The sequence below is a fragment of the Spermophilus citellus genome (assembly GCF_964194105.1).
Source record: "Spermophilus citellus genome assembly, chromosome: 10".
NCBI lineage: Eukaryota > Metazoa > Chordata > Mammalia > Rodentia > Sciuridae > Spermophilus > Spermophilus citellus.
The window spans coordinates 135,906,195-135,933,785 of record NC_138197.1 but is presented as its reverse complement, the minus strand read 5'-3'; the positions used below and the strand labels follow the sequence as shown (position 1 = coordinate 135,933,785).

Genomic DNA, 27,591 nt, shown 5'->3' with positions numbered 1-27,591 from the left:
TCTGGTGTTTGGAGGCGTTAACACCAAGGCAACTACAAAGTACAGCACTGTGGTGAGAGAAAGTGGAGTTCATGGGGCTGCACACTGTCTGGTTTTCTTTGTCTTTTCTTCTCTCCGCTCAGATCTAACAACGTTGGTTTACAAAGCCGGGTGATCACCGAGGTGCGCGCTCTTGACCCCGCCAGGTCTCCCTGTTGGACGGACGCCTTGATCCTTACACAGGCACCTTCCTGGCCTGTCTCCATGGTGTCTGCCCTGCGGTTTACTCTGTCTGATGTAAACACAGCACTGCAGCTTGCTCTGGTTCCCATCTGCATGGTCTAACTAGTGTGCTTTTACCACCACTCAAGTCAGCTTATTCAATTAAGTGCATTAAATGTAAATTTCTTTTTTTTTTTTTAACCGATGGGTTGTTAGAAGGGATTCATACATTTAGGGATTTTCCAGACACCATCCTGTAATTGCTTTCTCATCTGATTTTCTCGTGGCCAGAGAACACTTCCTCTAAGATTTTGTTCTGTGAGATTTTCCGAGGGTTGCTCTATGCCCCATCTGGTCTACGTGGGGCCATCTTCCTTCCACATGACTTGGAAGGGCTGTGTGTGCGTCGACACCCTAAAGCTCGTAGGTACACTGGACCAGGGCAGGTGGCCCAGCACAGACCCCCATGGGCCCCTCCACCCCCTGCGGGTTCCGGTCCTCACTGGGTGTTGACACGTCCAGCCAGGGCATAACCAGGCAGGTGGGCGGGCGCCAGGCTACCTCTCTGCTCTTATTCCCTCTGGGTTTTCTTCGTCTCTTCTTCTTTCCTGCCCTTAGACTTGTGGCTCACTGATGCTGTCCCTGACCCAGCACTGGGGCCAGCTGGGTGGACGGCCTCCGCGGTTTCTGGCCAGAAGTCAGTATTCTGTCATTGTCCCTTCTACAAAAGGTGTCATTTTTTTCTTTTGTTTTGAAGAACTTGTCTCCTGATTCTGGGTTTCACTCTCCACCTGGCTGTGACTTACGTCACCCGACTTTGGGCTGTGATCTGAATGTGTATGGACGTTAATGTTTCCACCAAATATGGAGGTTCCCGCCCCCATTTCTCCATTTCTTTTCTCCACTCCCTTTTCTCCCCACTCTCTCTGGGTCCCTGATTACACCCAGGCTGGACACCTGGGTAGGGTCCCAAAGGTCTCTGAACCGTTTAAATTTCCCTCCAATCATTTTCCTACCTGTTTCTCACACTGAGCAGGTTTCATTGATCTATCTTTAGGTTCACTGATTCTCTCTCTGCTGTCTCCAATCCGCGGCTGGACCGCCTGGCAATTTTTTTCGATTTATTTTCTGGTACTGCGTTTGTCACCTCTAAAACTTTTCCTATTTTCTAAAGTTTTCATTTCTCTGTTGAGACCTCCACCTCCTCACTCATCAACACCCCACTTCTTCAATAATTCGGCTGATTTATAGTAGATGTGAATAACAGAGGCCACGGTGGCCCTGAGGCCTTTGCTGACCCCCCAGAGGCTGTCTGGGCTCCTGCGAGCTCTCCCAGGGCACACCACGCTCCCCTGGTCTTGCGCTCTGGCACTGTGCCGAGCTGGCCTCTGCAGTGCCCTCCAGGGTGGCTGTTTGGTTGGGTGGTGGCTGGTCCACCGTCGAGTCCTTCCTCAGGCCGCGGCGTCTCTGCTTGCTGTGCCGCTGCGGCTCTGGCTCGGGGAGGCTCCTTTCCCTCCTGGCCATGAGCGCTGGTCCTGCACCCCGTCCCATGTTGGCTGCATCCCGGGCAGCGTTGGTCTCTGCGTCCCTGGCTGCTGAGATGCCCGTCACCTCCAGTGCTTCTTCCTCCCCAAGCCTGGCAGTGCCCCGTCCAGCACCTGCACCAGGTGGGTTGGAGAAGGACCTTGAAGGCAGGGTTCCTTTAATGTCACGCACGGCACTCTGTCTGATTTCTGTCCTGCTCAGGTGAGGGGGATTCGGAGAAGTCACCCAGTCCAGCTCTCCCCACACCCGTGCTCCCTGCCTTTCGAGGTCCCCCCAGGCCCACCTGTCCTGCTGCCCTGAAGGCTGCTGTCTGCCCACTCAAGCTGGCAAGGTGGTGGCTTCTCTGCCACCGCAGGTGGGACTTTAAGAGCAGCCTCAGGCAGGACTGCAGAGCTGCCACTCTTAGGTGGCTTCCAGCGCAGGCGCCTCTGTTTCTCCCAGGGCCTCGGCAGCTGCCCAGTCCTGGGTTTCGGACTGTAAAACCGCTGACGCCCGGCGGGAGTGCCTGGCCCATCCCCGTCCATCTCCCCTGGCCTCGTCCTGCCCAGCCTCATTCCTGCTGGGTTCCTCCTGCTTGTCAGTCTCATCCTTTGGTATTACTGGGGAAGAGTTCAGGGGAGGACACTCTGTGCATTTTTATGTATTTGCAAGTACCTTTATTTCCCCTCATTTTAAAAGCACATCTTTGCTAGACACAGATGAGGGAGGAGTTGCTGGCCCCAGACTTCCATGGTCCGTGTTGCAGGCTGGTGTCCACGGCACCTGGGCGCTGTCCACACTGCCGTGCCCTCGGCCTCTATTCCACGAGACAGCAGCTCGGCTGAGTGTGGCAGGTGCTTCCTCTCCCAGCTGCTCCCTGGGGTGCCGGCTGGTGGGACCGTGAGCCAGACAGTCTGAATACAGAAGAGTTAATCCACATCGCACACAGGGATGGCCTCTCGACCCTCGAGCTCTACAGAGGACAGCCGAGCCGTAACAACTCTCAGATTTGAGGACCCCATTGCCCATGGCCCTTCAAGAACTCTTAGGAAAATCCCGACCCACTACCCTAATGCACAGACTGACAGCTCCAAGCCCTAACTACAGAACTCATGTCCTCTGGGACACCTTTGAACACACATTCATCCCATCTACACCAGGTCTGCACATTCTAAGGACAGTGCCGTAGACCCTTCCAGAAAGAGCCTTCTTCCTGCAGGACATGAGGGTGGGCAGGTCTCTGAGATTGGGTGAGGGGAGACAAGAGGGAGGAAAGAGTCCCCGGCATTCTGGTTCAACAGGGTGGGGTGGGGGTGACAAGAGGAAAGGAAGAGTCCTGGGCATCAGGGGTCAACAGGCCAGGACCCGAGTCATTCCCCAAAGAGCCAAGGATGGAATTCAAACCAGGAACAAGTGTTTAAGTTAGAAACCACAAGACAGGGGCTCTGTGACCACTGAGGAGAGGTCAAAGAGGGAGGCCAGGCGGGAGGAACTGACTGGAGGATGAGGGCAGATGCACATAAAGGAAACTGGCCGTCCTTGGGTCCATGTGTGTGGCCCTGTGCCCTCTGCACAGCTGTGGCTACCCACCTGGATCTCCTGCTGTAGGGCAGGTCTCTTCCCTTGCTCCTGCTCATGGCTCATTTTTTCTGTACATTTGTAAGTGGTACGTTAACATTCTGATGTAGATGAATGTCGTGGAATGATTCCCCCACACAAGCCAGTCTGCCACCCATGTGTGTGTGTGTGTGTGTGTGTGTGTGTGTGTGCAGAGGCCCTCCCCCCGGGACCTGGCCGCCCACCTCAGCCGATCCTCAGCACACACACGGGGTCCTTAACCAGAGGCCTGGCTGCTGCTCTCTGGACTTGGATCTACGAGGCTCATTCTGAACTCCTGGGCTTCACTCCACACACCTTCCTCCAGGTGGGTCCTGGAGTCCGGGCACAGCCACCCGGGCCTGCACCTCTCTTTGCCGCCTGCCTGGGCCCAGGGTGGCCTTTCTCTGGGGAGAGGGAGGGGTTCTCCTCTGTGGGTCCCTCTCATTTTATGTAGGTGGGTGTTTGCTTTGCAGCCAGGAATCTACTGGACAGAGCCGGGGGGGGGGGTGTCAGTGGCCCCATGTTTCTGTGGGAATCACCCCAGGCTGCCTCTAGCCACCTGCCCCAAGGCATCTGCACAGAGGGGACTGCTCCTCGCACACCAGCCCACCCATCCCTGGGGGCTTTGGTCCCTTGACATTGACTGGAGGGAGGCCGGGTCCAGAGGCCCAGGTCGTAAGAAGGTGGAGTCGAACCACGGTGAGATCTACCCCAGGAACGGGACATCCTGCCTCTGGGACCCTGGCCCAGGGCCACTGTGGTGGGGCACGTGGGTGCAGATGCTGGTGACATTGCCGCCAGCCGGGGGAGGCGATGGCCCAGAGGCTGAGTCTTCACAGAGCCTGGTGAGGAGAGTGAGGGCTTCTACTTGCAGCAGGCCCTGAAGCGCGGGTTCCAGTTAGAGCCACCCCCTGTTCGGGTGAGTGACGTCAGGGAGGAGGGGGCCTGGATCCTAGAGACCCCAGAAGAACCCTGCCGGCCTGCCCCCACTCGCACCCGCTGCAGGGCAGTCAGCGGCTCTGCTGTCCCGTGCCCTTTCACCCTGGGACCTGGCTGTCCTGTCCGGGACAAGCCCGTTTGGAGGCCGTGGGAAAAAACACATGATAGGACCCAGCAGCGCGGCCTGGGGTCCACCAGGACTGCTGCTCATGCCCAAGTCGAAGGTCAGGAAGCCCTAAGCCACGCCCCCCTCCAGGGTGGGCATGGGGTCCCCTGCGAGGAGAGCGGCGTTCTGCTCCCAGTGACAGTATCTTCCCGACTCTCCGCCGTGACTGGGCCTGGCCCTGGGCGGTTGTGGCACCTGCCAGTCAACCCCTGGAATGTTCCTGGACACCCAGACCACACAGGTGACCCATGGGCACCCACACAGGCACACAGGCACAGACACACAGAGACAGAGACACCCAGAGACACATACAAAGTCACACACAGACACACACATACCTCCCAAGGCTAAATAGTAATTTTAAGGCTAATTTGGAATAAAAGTGCCCCTAGCAGAATCCCGAACAGAATTCTGCGGACAGATGTACCCAATTCAGTGGCCAAGTAGCACTTTCAGCCACACTGTGGGACCCCTGCTTGTGCATGACCTCCAGGCCAGGAGTGCCCTGGGCACTGAGTGCTAACCTGAGGTCCCTCCATGGCCCCAGGAGGACGCACTGTGCCCACGGGGCCTGCCATCGAACCTCACAGCAAGCTCACCCCAAACAAATCACACACACGGGCAGGAGCCAGCCCTCTCTTGCTGGGCCTCTGAGAGGGGTCCCCTGGCTCCCATGCAGCCTCCAGGGTGGAGGGCCACACCCGGGATGCTCCTCAAGGGCCCAGCCCGGGCCCTGTCCTGGTGGGGCAGCAACAGGGGATGTGGACTTGTGTCTGGACAGGAAGGGTCAGTTTGGAGGGGGGCAAGGAGGTCTAGAAGGCCACCATGTGCAGGGCCACTTCTGGGCCACCCAGACCTCTGTCTCTTCCTTCCCTTCTTCCTGTTGGTCACTCTTCTCCTGAGTGGAGGGTCTGTATGGCAGGTGGGGTGCAGACGGACTCCCACAGTGGAGGCCTCACCTCTTCCTGACTGCCTTGGGTGTCAGAGCCCTGCCTGCCCCTTGCTGGGCACCCTGGGGGTCCAGGCCCACTAACTATTTCCCAGGTCGGTGGGCCTCCCCCGGAGCAGCCTGCTGACTGACGGGCTCTTCAGCCATGGCTTCTGGGCATGCCTGCGTCCTAAGCAGAAAAGCAAAGGTGATTCTGGGGCAGTCGGAGGCTCACCGTGACCTGTGACTTAAGGCCCAGCCTCTCAGGCTCAGGAACCTGGAGGAGGCTCGAGTGGTCACACTCCAGGAAGTAACCTGATGGCTAGCCCCAGTGGGTCCACTGCAGACCTATGCTAGGTGCTGTTAAGGTGGCGGGTACCAGAAGAGAGACCCTCGGAAAAACTGGGCAGACGGAGATTGTGTGGGGCGGGTGGGGCACCTCCACGCTTCTGGCTGCACCGGCTCCAGCCAGGGCCCAGGCTGAGGGGCCCAGCATCTCGTGCTCCTCTGGGGACGGAGGGCTGGGCCTGCTCCACCTGGGCAAGCTGTTTATGCACTGTCCCAGCTTTGGGGAACTTTTCCAAGTTCCTGGGTTGGAGGAGGGAGGCTCTGGCCAGGGGTCAGGGCAGGCGGTGACCTGGGGCTGCCCCAAGCATCTCCGGAGGGACCCACAGTAGGTCGGAAGCTGCTTCCAGAAGATGCATTGGCTCCGGTGGCCTCTGAAGTGTGAGTAAGCTCTTTGCCCAAGCCCCCCTGTCCCTCTGCCCAGCATGGGCAGAAGGGACACTGCAGTGAGGCCCAGGGCCTCCTTGGTGTTGTTCTCAGTGAGAGCACAGGGTCCTGGTGTGGCTCCTCCCTTCTCAGCCCAGTGGGGTGCCAAGTGCCCAGAGCTAAGCTGCTGGACCCACAGCCCTGCCAGGACCTGGGGCCTGGGCCCAGCCTGGACTACTGGACTGTCCAGCCCTCATGGCAGGGAACCTGCCTGGGAGGTGTCTTAGCTTAGGATGGGTCCTGGGAATCCCTGGGCCATGTGGCCTCTGGGCTGATCTTGGGATTGATGAGCATGAAGCTGGCTGGGCTGATAGCTGTGGCCTGGTCCCTCAGCCACTAAGCCACCTGTTCCTGAGAGGATGGAAAAGCCTTAGCCTTGGGCTCCAGGCTTCTGGGCTGTTTTAGTCAATTTCTGCATTGCTGTGACTAAGACCCGGTAAGAAGAGCAAAGAGGAGGAAGAGTTCATTTTGGCTCATGATTTTGGAGGTCTCAGTCCAGAGGAGTCCGACTCCAGAGCTCTGGGCCCAGGACAAGGCAGCGCATCACGGTGGAAGGGTATGTCGCAGGAAAGCAGCTCAGGGCATGACCCAGGAAGCAGAGAGCTCTGCTCTCCAGGGACAAAATACAAACCCAAAGTCACACTCCAGTGGCCCACCTCCTCCAACCACACCCTACCTGCCTCAGCCACCACCCAGTTAATCCTCTCAGTGGGTTAATCCCTCAGTGGATTAATCCACTGGTCAGGTCCCACCTCTATAATCGAATCATTTCACCTCTGGACACTTCTGCGTGGTCTCACACGGGGGCTTTGGGGGTCACTCACAGCTGACCACAGCACGGGCCAACTTCTTGTTGAGCCCTGACAATGCCCAGGCCCAGGGCAGTGGTGGACCCTGAAGGCGGCTCCGGAGGACGGTCCCCTCACTTCCTCTGGAGGACAGTGCCCAGCTGTGACAGTGGCTTGGCCACTCCCCGGCCTTCCTGGTCCTCTCATGCAGGCAATGCTCCTGGCTAGAAGCCAGGCACACACAGCAGGGGCCACCAAGTGGGTTGGTGGCACTGGGCTGTCCCTTGCCTGGCCTTGACCTTGGTGGTCCAGCCTCACCCCTGTTGAACCAGCTTAGGAAGAGCCACCCCATCTGCTGGGGCTCTTCTCTCTCACCTCCTGGGGCTGTGACCCTGTCCAGCCTCAGCAGGGCCCTGCCCCGTCCCCTCTGTCCTGTGGTATCCACACAGCCCTGCACAGTGGCTGGCCACCGGCCACCGTCCTGAGCACAGGCTTCCTCGTAGACCTCAGAGGGTCAGAACGTCTCTCTTCAGCATTGTCCTCTCAGCAGGGCCGTCTTTTCCCTCCCAGAGGGACTGGGAGGCGCCCTCGGCCTACGGGAGGCTCTGGTTTCCTGCCGGCTTCTCCCATGGGGGAGGAGGGCAGGACCCACCGCAGATCCTCCAGGGCCACCTACCCGCCCACAGCCAGCTAAGGAGACTAGTCCCTCCCTGCAGCCTTGGCAGAAGGGGGACATTCGTAAAAGCAGAAAAGAAATGTGGTTATTATTTCCGAGCACAGGAGGGAGAGACAAACTGCATTTAGGGTGCAGGACGTCCCTAAAGAAGCAGCTTCTGAACACAGCCGTGAGCAAGGTCCCGGAAGAGACCAGCCAGGGCCAGCAAAGGGAGCAAGCCTCGGGGTCTGGAATAAGGCAGAGGGCCTCAGCAGCTCTGCACAGCAGGGGCTCAGGGGCCCTGTCCACTGCCAGTTCAGAAGGGCAAGGGACTGACCCAGGGTCCACTCTGCGAGTGAGCATGGAGGTCCCCCTTTTTTGTGGAGCATAACACTGAGAATCTGGGGCCACCAGGGCCACTGGGCAGATTCACGGGAAGTGGCTTTTTCTGGGACAACAGCTTCTTGGGCTGATGGTCAGCTCAGGATAAGGCTGAAACACTGTCACCTCCCAAGGCCAAGATATTGATGGTCACTGTGGTGTCCAGAACACAGGGCGGGGAGGACACCTGCAATGCAGGGCAGAGCAGGCGCTTTGTGGGCTAACGATATCCCTGGTGACAGCCTCTGTCACCAAGCTCATTCTATCTCTGTATCAACTGATGCTCTGGGCGTGACCTTGGGGACCCTGGACACCAGGGGCTGCTCACCATCCCTGGGAGCTCTCTGAGGTCAGGGAGGCTCCACAGGCCCCTCTGTGAGCTCCTGACTCAGTGCTCAGCATCTGGGAATGGCAAAGCCAACTGTGGGGGTGTCTGCAGCGAGCAGAAGGCTCTTCCAGCCCCCAGAACCCTGGGGAGGGAGGGCAGCCATGGTGACTGACCAGTGGTGCTTAGGGAAACAGAACAGTGAGCCACGAGCCAGAGCTGTCAGTCACAGAACCCGCTCTTTCCCCAGATGAGGGACAGGATGGTGCATCCCCCTCTTATATGACAGGCACGTGGCCTGCTCAACCAGCTCCCCAGGAGCAGGGGTAGCCTGACGGCCTGAGCTGGACTCCCGAGAGCCTCCCCGGCAAGGTCAGGCCGAGTCTGTCTGCCAGCGTCCTGGTGACATGGCCCCTCCAGCCCTCCAGCCCCCACCAGGTTCCTCAGACCTCTGGCCAGGCTCAGAGAAGTGTTTGTCACCCAGTATGCTGCAGCCCAGCTGACCCTGGAAGCCTGGTGTGGCCCGAGGAAGGAGTGGGCGCTGGCCCTGCTGCCCCTTCCTTCTTCTCACTGCAGACCCCAGGGAGCTCAGGGAGCTCTGCCTCTGTGGGAGGGGCCCAGGGTCCCCCGCAGGCCCCACCTGAGGGCACGGGGGGCTGACCTGGGGCTCCTGCGGCAGCTGTGGGCTGCCTCATGCTGCCCCCTGTCCCTGGACAAGCCAGATACCTGGAGGGGAGACCTGGGCCGAGGCTGCCTGCATCCATGGTCCCAAAGACCCTCGAAGTCTCTTTGAAACAAAGCACAGGCCATCCCAGGGCCGTGGCTCGCCCACTGGACACAGCTGCCCAGGATCAATATTTATAAAGAGCAGGTGGAAATGACAAGTGGGACCCCCAAACTCCAGGCAGCACAGACGATCTGCTCTCCACAGACTGCTCTTGGGGGCGGTGAGCAGATTTCCCGAGTCAGGAGTCCTTTAGGCCTGGTCTCCCTTAGGAGCCCCGGGGCCCCGAGTGGGGCTTCACTTCTGTGTCCTGGGCCATGGGGGTTGGTGCACAGACACCTGGCACAGGTGAGGCACATCATGGCCCCTCTTCCCACTGGCTGCCTGGGCTGCCCCCGTGGGCAGGGAGACAGGAAGCAGAGGGTGCTTATCTCCCAGTGGACGGCTCCGGGCCTCGGCCTGCGTGGGGAGCAGGTGTTCGCACCTGGGAGCTGGGCACCCCGAGCAGGGGCCTTGTCTACCTGTGGGGGCCGGGCTCCAGAGGTCATTCCTGTGGGCCCAGGACGAGCCGGGGTGCTGGGCGGGGTCAGGGGTACTGGGCCCGGGAAGGAGGTCCCTGTCTCCAGAGCTGGTCTGACCCAGGGTGTCCAGCCCACCTGCTGCCCCCCCAGCCAGGCCAGCGCCAGCCCTCTCCCAGGACACCACGGCCAGGGAACAAAAGCCATGCTTATCAAAGGATTTTTTCTTTATTTTCATAATTTAGCTGAATCAACACAAAATTCAATACTGTAAAACAAAGAGAAATAGTATGCTGTGACACCTGAAATCTCCCGGTCTCTGCCCTCGAAGGCGTCTACACTCGCTCTCGGAAGGACAGGCAGAGGAGGCGGTGGGCACAGGCGAGCCTAGGCCTCGGGAGCTGGGCAGGCCCTTGCTGGCGCCCCTCTGTGATGAAGACCCCCTCAGCCTTTCTTTCTCTCCAGGATACAAACCCCTCTGCATGTTCGGTGACTGAAGGTGAACTAAGTGCTCATGGAGTGGGAACGGGTCTTGCGTCATGGATTTCCTCTCCTATCTTTAGTCTACGGTGGTTGGAACGGCGTCTATATACTGTAGTTACATTTTTAAACTTTTTAGTATTGAAGAACTAGCATAATAGTCATGTTAATTGGACTCGTAGGTAGTATACTTCAGCAGGAACTCAGGAAAACACAGGGCGCTGGCGTACGGTCACCAGGGGAGGACACACACACTCGTCCCTTCCTCAGGGCCACGGGCTCCACCAGGCAGGGGCACCTGCGCCTGGCCCCTGTCCCCCTGTCCCTCTGTCCACCCTGCTTGCGTGGCCTCCCGGAGAGGAGATGGGTCTGTTGAGAAGGAGGGGAACGTCCCCTCAGGAAGGAGAACTCACTGCCCAAGGCCTGGAGGCCAAGGAGTGGCAGGAGGGACAGGAAAGGGCCAACGGAATCCGTGGGAAGAGCCAGACCAAAATCCTGTACCCGCAGCGCTTACCAGTCCCAGACCGAAAGGGGGACAGTGGCCACCAACCTCGAACCAGAGTGGAAAGAAACCCAGCTTCCCCAGTGCTGGCCAGGAGCCTCGGCGGGACACCAGGGCCGTGGTGCCCGGCCACTCTCCCAGAGCCCTGGCCCCCTGCGCCCGGCTTCCGAGGTCCCACGCAGCCACCCCACAGTCTCCAGGGACACACGGGGCCTGGCCCCACGCTCGGGGAGGCCAGGGCCGCCACGTTAAATGTTAAATAGGATTTTCTACAAATATACAACATATAAAAACTGTTAAATATATAACTTTAGGCTTTGCAAAATACATTTAATGATCTCTTTCAAACAGTGTTACTTCCGTTCTCTTTAATTTGCTTTCTGGAGCTAAATGGCGTATCGTAGGAGGCAGCAGTCACGGGAGACCCAACATGCTCTTGGCAAGAACTGGATTATCCAACTATCAAAAATGGGGCTGTCGAAGAGGAGGCGTGTTGAACTGGTTAAAACAGAAAGTGATTTTAGTATGATAAAGTCGGTCTAAGCACAGAGACAGGAACGGCCCGTGTCCCCGGGGACCGTGCTGTCCACGTGGGGGCCGTCGCCGGCCATGCCCGGGCCAGTGCCTGCAGGTGAGCTGTGGCGTCCTTCCGGCTGGCGCCATCTTCCTAGGGCGCACCGCGGCGATCGTGGGGCAGGGGCCTCCACCGCTGCCCGCTCTCTGCCGGGGCCACCAGCATGTCTCTGCCACCGCACCCCTCCCCCCGCCCCGCCATCCAGCCCGGGACTCTGACAGTGAGGGTGCGTCCACGTTAAAATAGATTTGCTCTTTGGTCTATTGAGTATACTGAAAGTATAAGAAAATAAAACAATTCAGACAGTCTGGGGCCCACGGAGAGGCGGCGTCTGCACCTGAGAGTCCTGGGACCGCGCGCGTCCGGGCTCATCTGGCGGGGCCGCAGCTCCTCCTCAGCCCCATCCTCGTCCTCCAGCTCCAAGGAGAGTGGCCGGCAAGGGAGGGCACGGCCGGGCTCCACAGCCCTGTATTGCTTGTGCCCAGCGCCTCCACCTGTGCGTCCACGTCCGGCCCTCCTGGGTTTGGCGGGTCAGGCTCAGAATGCTGAGGACAGAGGCTGTCCTTGATGGGCCACGGGAAACAGTGGCTGGATGCAGGGAACAGGCGAAGTCCACCGAGGGCTGAGGGCCGGGGTCGAGGTGTGGACTGTCCAGGGAGCCAAGACCACTCCTGGAGCCCCTGAGGGCTGCGTTCGTCAGGAGACCTGAGGAGCAAAAAGAAGAGACCGTCAGCCCTGCGGCAGCCCAGGGGGAGCAGGGCACGTCCTGCCCCGCAGTCCACTGTCCCCAGCGTGGGCAGAACTCTGAGCTCAGGTGTGGGGGCACCTGCTCCTTCTGGCTGGAGGCAGGGTCGGCTCCAGCACTCGGGCTCCTGGGCAGTCCCCGGCCCTCCGTGGCGTGAAGCCACAAGGCCACACCTGTGCCTCCATCCTCAGCCAGCCTTCTCCCTGGGCCTCCCCTCTCTTTCCTATAAGGACAGTTGTCATTGGATTTGTCACCTCAACTGGAGAGCCCCAACTTCATCCCATCTGCAAAGACCCTGTTTCCACAGGAGGTTTGTCCACCGGTTCTGGGTGGAGGGCCACTTTGGAGGACACTGTTCAAACCACTGAGGTCCCCTGTGCCCTTTTCTTCCCTCAAACCCTGAGTGGCCTGTGCCATCCCCCCAGTGCCCGAGTCAGCTGCCTGGCCTCAGCTCTCTGTCCCCACCCTCTGCTTCCCGCCGACCAGGCCGTGCACTCGTGTCCCCACAGGGCGGGCAGCCTGTGCTGCCCTGTCGCAGGTCCCTGGGTCAGACTGTCTAGGGTCCACCCTCCAGGGCTGTCCTGGTCATCATCAGTCACCTCCCCCAGAGGGTCAGGCCTTCATTTATCTGTGTACCAAACCCCAGAGTCACTTGTCCACAGAAGCCCTGGGAAATTGCGGGTAAATAAGAAGGAGGAGTCACCAGCGTCCACACCCAGAGACGTCCTGCATTTGTTCCTCCCACGCATTCGCCAGGTGAGTGGCCTGGCAGGTGGGGTGGACACAGCACGCGCCTGAATGCTTTGGCAGCACTTCCTACGTTGGCTGGAGGCGGGTGACAAACATGTCCATGGGGAGGGACTTGGGTGGCCCGTCATAGTTCCTCTCCTGCACGATGGTGGGCGGCCCCAATGCCAGGGCTTCCCGTGCTTCCTGGTCACCGGGCGCCACCACAGGCTGCCCACGGGGACTTACAACCTTCTCAGATTTGAGAGGTCAAGTGGCTTTTGCACGGCTCCTCTTCACCTTCACAGTTTGAGAAGTGGAAAAGTAGGACTTCCTGGTGCTGCTCAAGAGGTGCGTCCTGGTGACGTCTCACAGCGATGGCTTCCTCGAGGCTTGGCTGTAGGTCCCTGCGCACAGTCTTGTGTCCAGAGCAGGTGTCCTCAATCTCAATCCCACCGCTGGACCTGGTACTGTGTGGGTGTCTCAACAGCCTCGCTGGGAAGCCGGGTCCCCCAGGTGGGCCACAGGATTTCCTTGTCTGGGACATGATAAAGAAGCCACCCGAATGTCCCCCCTGCTCAGCCATGAGAGACGCCCTCTCCTCATCCAAATCCTGCAGACACCACGGCAGGACGAGTCTGCCACACCAAGGAGCATGCTGCTCTGAATCCAGATGAAGGTCCAGATGATCAGTAAGAGAGATGTCAGGAGGCACAGCTGGAGACCCCAGGCCCCATGGCCCCAGCATGGGACAAGGACGGCCATTCACAGGAGGGAACTTGAGGACCAAGCTGCAGCCGCCTGCCCCACTCGGGGACCTGGCTTCCTCCCTGGGGCCACTCCCCCAAGGGAAGAGCTCACGAGGTGCCCTGGCCCTGCCTCCTCCCCTGGCTGGTCCAGGAGTGCTGGACCAGGGAGGGGACAGCAGCTGTGCCTCAGGTCACTTGTGAAACCCTCACCTCACGGTCTTGCCATCCCAGGAAACGTCAAGTGCCCTGTCCTAGGTCGCTCTGCTCTTATGTCTGGGCAGCTGAGGGCACGGGGACAGGGCTGCCCAGTCCATGACACAGTGACAGGCCCCACCCCTATGAACTCACATGCCCACTCTGGGTCTGTGTGTCCAGGGGCTCACAGCTTCTCAGGCTCCGTGACCTGAGCCCAGGAGAGCCCAGACACAAGTCGGTGGGCACCTTCCTTCCTGTGCCCCACGCGTGTCTCCTGCTGGTGTGGTTCAGCCCCGTCTCTGCCCAGGGGTCCACTCTGTCTGTGAGTGAAGGGGTCCCCCAGGATCGCAAGCAGGCGAGGTGGGGAGAGCGGTCCACTCAGCAGTCCACTCCTGAGCCATCTGGCAGGTCGCTGGGCTGGCAGCTGGGACCACGTCAGTTTGAGGGCTGAGCTTGGGAATCGGAGCCTGGTCCGGACATCTGCAGGGCCCTTCCTGGTGGTCAGGACTTGGGGATGCCCCAACCTCCTCAGAGGGGCCTGGTCCAGGCCCCAGGGCTCCAAGGAAGGGTCACTTCAGACTGGCCCCAAGAAGGGCCTGGTGTGCTTGGTACTCATGGCCAGAAGCTGTCCTCAGCCCCTCTGAGGCTCAGTTTCCTCACCTGTACAGGGGAACAGGAAGGTCCGCCCTCTTCAACAAACAGGCCCTTTTTAAAGACAAAACACACAAGGAACAGCCCTGTTTGACTTCAGGAGCTCAGCGTAAGAAAGAGAATGCAAACCCGCTCTGTTGACTAAATACGAACACCTGTGGTGCTCAGCGCAGAACAAAGAAGGAAAGGGAGGGATGGAGGGAAGGAGGGACAGAGGGACAGAGGTGGAGGGACGGAGGGAGGGCTCCTGTTGGCTCTCCCACCCAGCCTGCAAGGCGGCCCTAACAGCACCCGAGCCCAGGCCTACACAGGGGCGTGGACCCTTCAGGTCTGGGGTCAGACTGCCCAGCGCCAAGGTGTGTCTGGCTGGCTCTTCCTGGGGCCTCTCCCGGGCTGTGGATGCCGTCTTGTCCTCACATGGCCACCCTCTGCTGGTCGGTGTCCTGGTCTCTCCTATAGGGACCCCAGTCCTGCTGAGTCAAGACTGCCCTAGGACCTCACTGAACCTTAACCACCTCCTTTGACTCACATTTCCCAAGCAGCCCCTTTGGGGGCTGGGCTTCATCTGCAGAGTTTGGGGACACACTTGTGTCCCTGAGAGCTGCTTTCTGAAGGAGGACCTGCCGGCTAAGTGACCAGGTTCTCCATCAGTCTCACTCGCTGCAGGAGCTGTGGGAGCCACTCATCTTCCCTGGGTGCCCAGGGTTCTCAGGGTGGGGACCGAGTCGGGGAGGATGGGGCTTGGATGCCGCCAGCTGGGGACCGAGTCGGGGAGTCACACCTCCTGGAGCCTTGTCACCCCCCACGCTGCAAGATGGGGAGGGCGGTAGGGAGGCCGGGAGGGTCCGAGAGGCCAGAGGGCCTCACAGACACTGCGTCTTGGGTTCCTTTCCCCGGCGTCCTGTTGGCTGAGGTGACCCGTGGACACAAGCTCTGGCTCAGGTGGGGACGAGTGTCCGCTTCCCAGGCCATCCTGCTGCGCTGCCCACCAGCATCCTCGGAGACAGTGGTCCACTCTGCAGCTCCGAGCACACCTCAGCCCTGTGGAGCGGCCTTCTGGGTGAGCTGCTGGCCCTGCGAGCCCAGGACACAGCCGCGCCCATGTGCTGCACTTTGGGGCTGTCCCCAGGATGGCCAAAGCCGTGCCGTGCCAGCCTCCCACAGCTGCTCTGATGGTCTTCAGCCCCGTGGCCTCAAACTAGGCACACCCGCAGCTGGGCTCTGGGCAGAGGCTGAAATGGTCTCACGGAGCACATGCCAGGGGGAGGCAGGGCTGGCTCCTCCGCAGTGGGCAGCATCCGGGCCAGGGCTCTGTCCTTGGCTGGCAGATGGCCGTCTCCCATGTCTTTATACCCCTGGCCTCTCTGCCCTTCTGTGTCTGCATTTCTCCTGTGGGACAAAGGGCCTGCCCTAGGCCAGCAGGATCGCGTATTAAATGGACACCTTCAAGGACCCTATGTCCACAGATGGCCCCATTCTGAGGTCCTGGGGACTGGCACCACCTTACATGAGTCTGGGCAGGGGGAACAAGCTCCCCACAGGTGGCCTGAGCCACGGTGTCCAGCCTCTGTGTCTGACTGAGGCTCCTGAGAGGCGGCTGAAGATGGCTACTTATCTGCTTCTGGGCAGACAGGCCCCCCCCTCGCCCTGCAGGGTCACTTCAGGGCAGCTCCCCACTGTGCTGACCACAGATCTCTGGGGACCAGAGCTGGCCCCTGTCCAGCCAGGGCAGAAGGTCTTCCAACCTCTGGGGATATGAGACAGCTCCAGTGCTGAGCTGTCCAGGGTGCCCGAGCCCCTCGGGGGGAAGCCGGGTCTTTCCTGCAGAGACCAGCAGAGGACCGACATGGCCAGGGCCTGGCCGCACCGAAACATCACAGCCTCCTGGTGGGTAAGGTCTGCAGGTCCTTGGGGGGGCGGGGGTCCAGAGGCATCTCCACCTGGGGCACGTAGGTGTCCATGTGAGCAAAGTCCCTCACAGGGGTCCACTGACCACCACTGGCCGCCCACCTGGCTCTCCACACTCCAAGGCCCTAGAGGACTGCAGTCCCACCAGCTCCTCCCAGTCCAGCCCCGTCTACCCTCCAAGGTGCTGCTGTCCAGCTCTAGCTAGGCTGGGCTCAGACGAGGTCTGAGCCACCCACCGCCCTCGATCCTCCTCACAAAGGCCTTCGTTCAAATCCCCCGGTCGGCTGGCACCATGGTGCTCCTGTGACCAGGGACGAGTCAGCTGACTGAGCCCAGCTGGACCCGGATGCTAAACCACACGGAGGCCCAGCACCCAGCTCTCAGGGACAGCCTGGGCTGCCTGGACAGCTCGTAACCTCAAGAGACCCACGACCCTGTGGGGACACGTGCAGTGTCCAGGCAGAGGCGAAGCTGGCCACAGATCCCATGTGGCCTTGTGATGGGTGGGCCGGGTACTGCGTGTGATAGACTGAGCAAGGGTAGAGGAGAGTTTGGGACAGCAGTGCCGAGGGCCACCACAGCAGTGGTCATCACGACTCTGCAGTGTAGGGAGCAGGGTGGGCATGCACCATCGGTGTGCTTCCCAGGCCACCCTGCGAGGCCACGCTGGGCCACCCTCCTGTGCATCCAGTCTCAGTGGGTCATGCTGGGCCAGCCGACCTGAGTCTGCCCAGGCTGAGCTGCTGGCCCTTCACTGAGCCAGCTCTGAAGCCACATGGCCGCCTCATCCCACCACGTGAAGGGGGAGGCAGGGGCTGCAGGGAGCAGACCCACGGGAGCAGGATGGGGCGCTGGGCCACTCCAGCCAGGGGCAGCTCCGTCCCCACCCTGTAACCTGGAGCCTCTTCTCAGTATGCAGCAGGAGTGGCCAATACTGCCTGCATCCGGGAGGGGCAGACGATGGCCCTGGGCATCTGAGGGACCTGAGTCTGGAGGCTCTGTGCGTCCCCAAAGCCACATGGCCAAAGGGTAAGGCCAGGTCAGGACCCAGCTCTGCCTACCCCAGGCCAGGCTCTGTGGCCACCCCGGCACCTGCCACAGTCACAGCCACACCTCCTGCTTGGGCTGTGCTGGGGGCTGGAGGTGGGCCTCCTCTCTGGGGTTCTCAGCCCCACCCTCCCCAGCTCGGGGCCGGGGCCAGCTGACCTGGCTTCTCGCTGTGCTGAGAACAGGCCACACAGCCAGAGGCGCTCACCTACGCAGGTGGACCTGGACAGCAGGCGAGTTTTCAGGAGCCGTAAGTTAGGGCTAATGGGACGCCCTGCAGAGCAGACCCTGCGTGGCCCCAGGATGGAGGACAGGTGCAGAGGCGGCTGCAGCACAGGCCAAGGGTGAGGCTGCAGCCACAGATCAGAGTCACGGAGCCCTGTACCAGGGAACAAGGAAGCACGTGTCTAACCCGTCAGGACAGGGGGTGGGAGGAGGCAGGTGGTGACAGGAGGAGGAGACCCCGGGTGAGCCCGAGGATGGACGGAGGGAGCACCCCGTGCCCCACCCCCAGATCTGTCCTGTGGGGTGCTGGTAAGTGGTGAACCTGAGCAGCCAGCCGAGGAGCAGACACCACGTCTGGACCCAGCCCAGCAGACTTCTAACCTGTCTCAGCCCTTACACGGCCTCCTATTCAGCCCATCCTGGAGGATGGAGGGCTTGGACACCCATGTTCCCAGGCAGGGGCAGCACTGTCCCCTAACCTGTCTGGAAATGAGGCTCTCGTCTTGGTGTGCCTTATTTCCCCTGGCTTGCAGCTGTCTTCTTAGGATTTGCCTGGAGCAGGACTTCCTGGAACCCTGTAGAGGCAGGGCCCAGCATGGGAGCAGTTCTCCGGAGTGGACACCACGGCTGCTCTTGGCTATTTACATTGGGCTGAGATGACCAATAACTGTGCTTCTTCCTTTTTGGGGAATCAAACAAAAAAACCAGGTCCATGTTTTGGGTCACCGTGCTAGAACCCAGCCTGATCCTGACGAGGGGCGGCTTGCCTTGCAAGTGCTGGCCAAGGAGGAGAGGTGGTGGAGAAAGTAGGCCATCAGGGACAGCTACGCTGGGCTTCAGGCTCCGAGAAGTGAGGCTAGGAGGCCATGGGGGGCCTCTGATGGTGCGAGAGAAGACCCAGGGTGGCCACTGATGGCTGACCGGGATGGCTGTTGATCCTCCTGACCAGGGCATTCTAGCTGCCCCAGGTCTGAGCCCTCAGCCAGCCCTGACCGTTGCCAGATGGCAGAAGCTCCAGCCCGGCTGGCCACGGTGGGCAGCAGGATGGTGGCATTGTGTGCACCAGGGTCCTGATGTGAGCTTAAGTGGACACGTGGTGTAGGAGCGTTGATGTGGCACACGGGGGTGGATGGGCACACAGATCTTCCGGTGGCCGCCCTGGTGGGCTTAGACAAAGCTGGGCCTGGCGTGGTCCGTGGCTGCTCACATGTGGCCTCCTGCATGCCTCCTCTCTCACTGCCCCTCCGCATGGCCTTGGGCCCTGCCTCAGCCACCCCTGTGCCAACCCTGGGTCCTGGCTGTGGCTGGGGGAACCCCCCAACTGCACTCTGTGTCACCACAGCTCTCCTGGCCTGAGCCCACCTTTCCTCCTTCCTGCTTGGCTGAGCTGGCCTGAGAGGCCCTGCAGCCTTCAGCCAGGAAGAGGCCACGTCACTCCTGAGCCTTCCCTCCACCACCCGGCCTGCCTGACCTCATCCCCCTCCACCCCTCTCAGTGTGGCCTGGTGCTGCTGGTGGGCGAGGGGTCCCCAAGAGGCATGTGGGACCAGCTCTGGGTTGGCCCCTCCTGGCCAGGGCTCTAGGAAAGGCCTCAGCCCCAGCCTCTGGGTCTACACAGCCAGAGGCCTTTGGGAGTTTTCCTGGAAGCCCCAGCTTCCCCGACCCAGGACTAGAGGGCACAGGCAGATCTGTCCTTTCCCCAAGCCGCCCAGGGTCCAGCACTGTCCTCTGCAGGCCTGTGCCTCGAGGCTCTGCCCTCCTCCGTGGCCTACGTTCTCTCCTCCTTGGCCAGCACTGGCCTGAGGGCCCCTGGGGAGGCCTGGTCTCTTAGATCCCAAGCAATGCTGCTCCCACGGGTCACCTCGAGGGGACGGTTTGCAAGGAGGCTCCCCCCTACTGGCTCCCCAAGATGGTGACCAGCTCTGGGGAGCCCTCTGTGGGCACCCGCCACCCACTCGGGCACAGCCCCACCCCAGAGCCCCCCAGAGCTTCCCGAGAGGCCTACATCCTTCCCGCACAGAGCGCACAGCACCCACACGTGGGCTAGCATCAGGGGACAGCCGCCGGCCCCTGGGCCACCCATGAGGTGAGAGACGGAGATGGCTCTGAACCTAGAGGGATCTGATTCTCCATGTTCTTACTTTGCCTTTTAAAACCAGGAAGGAGAACCCAGAGGTGCCCGCGCCCGAGTTGATGTGGAACCCTGCTCAGTGGAGTCTGCTGAAGGAGGGCCGGCCATCTGGGTGGCAGGACGTGGGGCTGGCTCCTTGACCTTTGCCCCAGGGTCACTCCCCTGATTCTCTGGGTGGGTCTGGTCACGTCACACCCCCTTCAGAGCCAAGAACTTCCTCCTGTAGTGTAGGGCACAGAGTCCGACGCGGAAGGGAGACCCGGCCAGGGCTCAGGGTTCCACCCTGTATCTGGCTTGATTATGGAGGAACCCCATGGCCAGGAAGGTGGGCAGTGTCCAGAAGCAGTGAGGGCTGCCAGCCAGGGGCCAGCAAGTCAGTGGCCCCAGCCCTCTCTCTGCAGGGCGGGATTCTGGGCCTGGAAGAGGCTCCTCCCACCTGAGGGCAAGTCCTGGCCACCACCTGAATTTCATCCTGGTGAGACGCTGGGCAGAGCAGCTGACCACAGAACTGTGCCATCCCTAGGCCTGTGGACTTGCCATACAGCAATAGAAAACGGATGCACCTGATGCCTACCTGGGAAAGCTGGCTTTTGTATGTTTAAACTGAAATCAGAATTTTAAGATGATCCAGGGGTGAGAGCAGATCCACCTCCAGCGTTGGCTGCCTTTCTCAATCCAGAAACTGACCACCTGTGCAGATGGGCTCGGAGGAACCCACGGTGCAACGCACCTCCCCACGGGGCCTTCTGGCCCCAGAGGAGGACCAGGACCCACAGCAGAAGGTCCTGGGGGGCTGAGCCTGGGGCCGAGGTGGGCAGAGGTGAGGGCAGCCAGACAGGCTGTAGAGCACAGGTGTGGGAGTGACCTCCTCTGTCCTGTGTCCTGTGCTGCAGGGAGGGGAAGAGGAGAGCACCCTGTGTGTGCCTGGGTGCCCAGGGTCTGGCCTTGACCTTGGCATGCTGCAGTCTATAGGACTGTGCACCTGAGGTCTGTGCCCCTGCTCTGAGTCCAGCCTGGACTTTCGGGACTTTCTCGGGTCCCTTCACTTTCATCAAGCCTCCTCCCCAGGCCACCACCGTGCGGTCCTCAGTGCATCCACCGGGGAGCACCGGATCCTCCCCTCCTCCTCAGCTGCTGGACAGGAGGCCACACAGGCACATCCTGCAGACAGGGTGGGCAGCCCTGAGCCTGGCGGCCACCAGATCCCTCCAGCACTCACCTGCCACTCAGAAGGTGGCCTCCTGATGCCCCCTCACTGGCTCCTGGCTCAGAGTAGAGGCTGCGAGTGCCCCTTGATCCCAGGGAGGCTGGACCCGCAGCTTCCCGGAGGCAGGCTGGGGCTAGCTGGCCTGCCCACTTCACCCTGCACACTGTGCTCCACTCTCCCCACCTCTGACCTTGGGGCTACAGCCCCTGTGCTGGCCGCAGAGAGTGGGCAGGCGGGTGGAGCTGCCCTCTGGCCTGGGGAGGCGGCACCAGCTCAGCCCAGCAGTCTGCCTGCAGCTCTCTGGAGCAGCCGACCCCCAACCTCCGGGCAGCTCACCAGCGTGCGGAGGGGCTGGGGGTGGGCGGCTGTTCAAAGGAGCCTTGGCAGGGAAGGACACAGCTCTGTGGCCCCAGATCATTCCCTTTCTGTCCCCAGTCCTGCTGCGGCTTTGAAGTCTCCGTCACTTTTGAAAGCAGTAATCCAGCACAGCGTGTGGCCCTCCCTGCTGGCCCCAACGACGAGACCTGGAGGGCATCACAGAGGACAACCGCCAGCAGCAGCCCACAGAGGGTGCATTCCAAGTTCACAGGCGGCTGTGATCAGGGGACTTGAAGTGACAGAGCGGACATCAGAAGCCCTCCCACTGTGGCACCTCGGTGCCTGCTGTTGCCAGGGCTGCCCAACAGTGGGGGGCGTCCTGCTTCTGAAGCTCAATGTCCTCCCACCTGAGGGCAAGTCCATGGCCACTCCATGTCCACCTTCTACTAGCTTCCTGGGCCCTTCTCACGACCTACGTCCTGTGTCCACTCTAAGAACACATGGTCACTGGCAGGTGGTCACCTCTGTGTGGGCCAGTGTTGGGGCTGAGAGGAGCTCAGCAGCAGAGGGTGTGTTGGTCCCGCCAGGCTAGCCCCTTGCCTCTGCTGTCCATCAGAGGTGGTCCCCGAGTCCGGGCAGAGGTTAGGGCAAGGCCTTTGGAAGAGGGGGTGTCTGCACACCTGCTCAGAGTCACTGGGCTACAGATCACCCCCACTCTACTCCACCACTTGCAGTGTCCACCAGGGCTCTTGGTGCACTTGGAGTCAGGCAACTTCACCGCGGTCAGCATAGCACTTGGGCATCTCCCCAGCTGTGGACCCGCCCCCCTCCCTGCCCCGATCACCCCCGTCTGCTGTCCCTGCAGGCCGCTCATTCCTGGTTTTCCACATAGATGGCATCACAGGACGTGGGCAGTGCACCCACGGCCTTCTCTGGGCACAGCCTTCTGAAGTCCATCTGTGTGGGGGTGTGGGTCAGCGCTGCGCTCCTTTCATGACTGAAAGATGGACCGCGACCGACAGCGTTGGAACTGTTGGTCTCCACTTGAGGACTCCTGGGTGTGTCCACTCTGGCTGCTGGGGACAATGTCCCGTAATGGACCAGTGCGGGTTCTGGTGCAGGCTGCTTCTGCCCCTCAGGTGATGCCAGGTGCCATGACCACTCCATGTCCACCTTCTGAGCAATGGCCACATTGTCCTCCACAGCAACTTGTCAAAGTGTTTCTGGTTCTCTTGATGGACACTGCCTGATGGCCTTTCAGAAGGACCGACAGCTTAAGGGTCACTGACCTCTTCTAGAAGCCTTCAAAGGGAAGTAGGTGAAATGACAAGGGCCCAAAGGAACCCTGGTGGGCCCCGTCTGCGGCCCTGGCTGCCCTTGGGTGGCCGCCTCACCCTCCTTGGGCACCCCTTTTGCAGTTTCAGGGTCTCTCTGCTCATGCGCCTCCTGCCCAACCACCAGGTGAGAGAAGTGCTCGCAGACGTGGCCCCGACTACTGTCCAGTGTGGGACAGTTCCATTGCCCGTCTCTGACTACAGGACAGTAGACAGCAGGAGGTACTCAGCAGAGAGCGGGCTTCAGATTTTGGCTTTTCCCTGTGGTGCAGGGCAGGGAACCCGGTGCCTTGTGCACGCTAGGCAAGCGCTCTGCCACCGCGCCGCACCCAGCCCAGGGTGGGCGGGACACTCTCTCCAGATGGGGACGGGGGATAGCAACAGCTCCCAGAGCCCGGGGACCACAGGGGAACAGCAGCACCCACGGCATGCTGCGCTGCTGAGTGGGCCGCGTGCAGGACAGTGCTTTCAGGACACGCCCAGCTACGCTGTTCCCATGAGGACGGTGCCCGGTTCACAGTGCCAACTTCTCAGGCTGGACCTGGGCTTGCAGCCTCCACCCCTGAACTTGACTGAAGAGTCCCCAATGCCTTCTCCTCACATCGCTCTCTCTGAGTTAATCCCTAGGGAATTTAGTTCAGAAACGGTGCAAGCAAGAAAGCAACCTGGATTTCCCCAAATGCAAAGCCACTGTCCCTGGCCTTTGCTGCAGCTCAGACGGCACCCCGGGTCAGCACCTTTGAACACCCCTCTCAGCTGGGCCACTTGGTGTGTTGCACAGGTCAGAAAACAATAAGAGCTGACACGTTTCAGCTTTTAATTGTGTCCAGGGGACTCTGCTAACACTGTCCTTGCCTTATCTTATGAGAAGGACAAAGGACACAACCAGAGCTCAGGCCCATCAGGCCCCAAACCCGAGCCCAGCAGCCACCAGGCGCCTCCCTGGCCTCCCGCTGCTCCTGTCTAGCACAGGGCATGGGCAGTGCTGATGGAACACTGCTGAGTGTGGACACTGGAGAGACCTCTGTTCCAGAGCCCTCTCAGGCCTGGACTGAAGCAGGCCCCGAGGTAAACAGTGGAATCACTTGACAAGTCCAAAACTTTGCTGGAAATTGGGTGGAAACTTTAGTTAATCTAAAAATTAATGTTTGAAAGAAGGGACAACAGCGGCCTGTACCAGCGACCTCTTCAGCGTCCCCTGACACCTGCGGCCACTGGTTCCTCCAGGTAAGGGCTTGTGCTCGCAGAGGTGGACAGCTAGTCTACGCTTTCTGCTGGGAGGAGCAGAGCTCTCCCTCGGCTTCCCTCCACCACACTCGGCCATCATGTTCTGCCTCACCTCAGGCCCCGAGCAATGAAGGTGGCCCTCGGTAGACGGAGACCTCTGAAACTGGGAGCCCCCAGGAAAGTCTTTCCCCTGACAATCATGATGGTCAGGTCATTGGGTCACAGCAGCAAAAAAGCTGGCTGAAGCCACCTGATTTGAAATGTTAAGATGGATTTTCGTTTCTTATCTAAATTCTCCTGTAGAACTCAGGGTGCTGACTCCGTGCAGGTGCACGCCCCATTCAACACCTGCCACCAGGAGTCCCCAGCAGTGTCTGCATGGGGCACCTGGGGCATCCAGCAGTCAGACCCCGGAGTCTTCGAGGAAAGCGGTGACCTTGCTGGTGGCTTCCCACCTGTGGGGATGCTGGGCATCAGGGCTTCCCCAGCTGCCAGAGGGAACTGGACCTTCTCCACATTTCTGGGTATTTGCTAAATATTTTAAAGGATGTGCTTATCAAACCATTTCACTCTGGAAATTTTACTGGAGAATATTAACATTTTTCTACTCCTTCAGTTATTTTTAGCAACTTTCTCTTTAGAAAAATCATGTTATTTAATGGAAATGTCCAGATTTAGTGATGAATACTCTGGGAATAGCTGAAGACCCTATCTGTGCTGCGAATTTCCCTTCGTCCTTTAGGGTTGATTTTCTGTCCTTAAAAAATTACATTAAATAGAGTTTAAAAGAAGCCATTTTAAAGGCTTGGCAATGATGCCATGATCAGTTGTAAGAATGTCTCTTCCAGGTTTATTGCTATTTCTTTCCATCCTTAGTAGCTACCCTCTCCTCTTTGGGGGGTCGAGGTCGTCTAAGTTAGGCTCTTTAGTTTCATTATCTCTGATCTGAAAATAAAGGCTGTAAGTGCTCTGTGGGCCTCACACACCGGAGACCATGTGTGTGGCCAAGCCTTTCGAGACACACACAGCAATACCACGAGCCACCTCTGTGCATGTGGCCCAGGTCCTGCCCTGGGAGCAGTGAGACAGCCCTGCAGGTGCCAGCCTGCCTCTGGCTTCACCAGCACGCCCCCTGTGGCTCACGTAGAAACTGAGGCACGGGTGTGGGGTGTCCAGGGACAGGGGCCTGGACGCAGATGCCTGCTTGGCCACACGGGCTACCCAGTGGCCTCATGTCCTGCTGCACCCTTTGGGCAGCAGACAATGGTATCACCCCGGTCCCCAGCCCAACTTAGGTGCAGGTGCAGATGTAGTACTGCGACTGAGGAGGCCGGGGCCCCGCCGAGGGAGGCTGAATTCATGACACGGCGTGTGGGCGTTTTTGTAGAGATTTCAGAAATGACGGTAAACTGGAAACAGTCCCGCGTGCACGCCCCGGTTTCCATATGCAACCGCAAATTCAACCTAGGAAGCGTTTTGTTCTTAAGACCTGCACCTGACTGCTTTCATTGCTGCTACTCATGGAATGTACTCGAACTTCCCTCTGATTTGAGAGTTCTTTAACTTCCAAACGAAAAGCGGCATTTCCGATTGCTTCACTTGTGATGGGTTAGGTAACACCTGCTGTGCCGCGCAGGGCAGGGGGTGCCGAGTGGGACTCCGCGGCTGCTCTCATTTCCGTTTGGACTGCAACGTATCATCAGTGTGTCAGCAGGGAGCTATCGGTATGTGACATCACTGTGTTCTGTATCCATGTATCAGTGAGCTACTGCTATCAACATGTGACAGTGTCTGCTCTGTGTCAATGTCAGCAACTAAAGAAATGTGATATCATCATGCTCCACATACATAATTTCGGTAAGTCGCTGTATCAATATGTGACATTCTGTGTCAATTCAATGCACTTTACTTCTTGATTTCCTTCTGACTGCATATTTTGGTATGTTTACTAGGATTTCTTTTAACCTTACTGTTTGTAGGCATGCCCATCGAAGGCAGCACATTCTTGGCAACTTTGAACCCTTGAGTCGATGACCCTTGCCTTTTGATACAGGTGGCCAACCCCCTCACACTTAGTGTCATCTCACTGCTTCTGGAAGTCTGTCCTGGGCACCACGGGCCGGGCTGCTGCAGACTGAGCTCTTGAACTCCGCAGTCTTTGCAAACACAGTTCCATTCCTTTTCCCTCTGCCGTGCCTGAGCAGGAATTCAGGATCGCTTCTGTCAGTGGTGGCTTTTATCCTGATAATAAGCCTGTTTCTCTAAGGACGCAATCTGTCATGGTTCCCCGTGACCCACAACGAGACACGAGGGGCCTTCTCAACCTGCTGCCATCCCTCTCCACCGCGTCCATTAATTCACCCGAGGTCGCCGCCAGGCGGTTGGTGCAGGGCACTACCCTCCTCTGCAGTCCACCGAGTGCCCTGCTTCAGGGGTGGTGGATTCCATATCCGCCCTGTGGCCAGAGTCGCAGGATCGTCGTAGCCCTCCACTTAGATGGTATCAGTGGTGACCACTGATCTTCTTACGGGTGACCTTTCCAATCCGCAGCGCCTGACTTTGATGTCTCTCTTCAGGGACTTGAGCGTGTCTCTTAGGTACTTTTTCAGGAAAAGTATGCAGATGGCGCACTCTCTAAATCCTTGCTAATCCTTCCAATTTATTCCTTTTGTCCAAACAACTAGAAATAGGCCTGGGTTTGCCACTCAAACTGCTTTCCATCACCTCCCTGAGGAGATCCTCCCTCTGTCCTCCTGGCCCGGTCTCTGAGCTCAGTTGGCTTGTCCTTTGCCGGCTCTCCAGAGCCTGCTCCTGGGTCCGCACTACTTTTCTCCAGTAACCCTGGAGAGTTATTACCCAGATTCCCTGCAAATCCCAAGATGTTCAAATTATGCTATGTCTATGTACAGATATACCCCAAGGATTCACATATGCATAATTACAATGCATTCATTAAAATAACAATAATAATGATAGAAGAGAGACTGGGAGAGCAGAGCAAGTGGACTTGGGGAGGGAGGAGGGAGGACCAGGAGAGATGCTGGGGAAGGAGACTGATCAAATGATATTGTGTGCACGTAAGAATACGGCATAATGAATCCCACTGTTAGTGTAATTATAAGGCACCAAGAAAGATAAATGAAGAAATTTTAAAAATCTGAAACAAAAGAACTTGATAAGATTCACAGATGCCGAGTGAGATGTGAGACGCGGGCGCCTTCTCTTTGTCCCTGAGCTCTCCTTCTGTTGGGGGAACTTGGGGAGGTCTTCTGCAGCACCTCTTTCAGCTGTCTTCCCTCTGTCCCTGCCACGGCGGTTCCCTGGACGCACAGGACCCTCAGGGTGGACTCCTGCCCCGTCCCTGGGCCTACAGCCTGGGTTCCGATCCTTCCCAGTTTCCCAGGCTTGGCCCCACATCACTGTTGGGTCTCCTGCGGTGACACTTCTGTTACCTGAGGCTCCCAGTCCTCGTCCGGGTTCTCTTGGTTCCCGTGCCCTTGTCCTCGCCTGGCGTCTCCCCAGCACCCCGAGGTGCCTCCAGTCAGCGGCTCCCCCGGTTCTTGGTCCTGGCTCCTGCGTCGTCACCGCCATCTTGGCCTCACAGCGGCGTCTCCCAAAGCCATCGTCCCATTCTGCAAGGGGCTGCTTCCAGGGCTGCCTCTGCCCTCTGTCCTCCGCACAGTGCCTCCACCCGTGGCTGCGTTCCCATTCCTCAGGCTCCCGCCAGCTTTGGCCGCGATGCCTTCTAAGCAGGCAGAGGTTGAAGTCGGCCTGGGATCCACCGAGGCTGGCTGGACGGCCTCCAGTGGGTGCAGGGTCCCGCCCTCCCCAGGTTGGCCAGGGGCTGCCAGGGGCTGGGGACACGCCGAGGCCCTGTCTTCCCATGTTGCCCAACAGACTTCTACCAGAGGAGGCGGCCCCGGCGATGGGCTCTTCCCCCTGGGAGGTCACGTTCCTGTCTACGCTCGGGAGTTTCATGCTCTTTGGGGATCAGAGAACCGAATGGAAGAGCACAGGCCCCGTGCCTGCGGGCGTCCTGCCCTCCTCCTGGTCC

The 27,591-nt window shown here is 59.5% G+C and overlaps 1 protein-coding gene across 1 annotated transcript in view; it reads right to left on the bottom strand.

Annotated features, from left to right (window-relative positions):
• Positions 1 to 10,007: 10,007 nt before the first annotated feature.
• Positions 10,008 to 27,591, bottom strand: part of TAFA5 (TAFA chemokine like family member 5) — a 125,583-nt gene continuing 107,999 nt past the window's right edge. Inside the window, exon 4 of the mRNA XM_081311932.1 lies at positions 10,008 to 11,780. Coding sequence (XP_081168058.1) covers positions 11,772 to 11,780 — 9 coding nt within the window. The 3' untranslated portion in view covers positions 10,008 to 11,771. The remainder of the gene's footprint in view (positions 11,781 to 27,591) is intronic.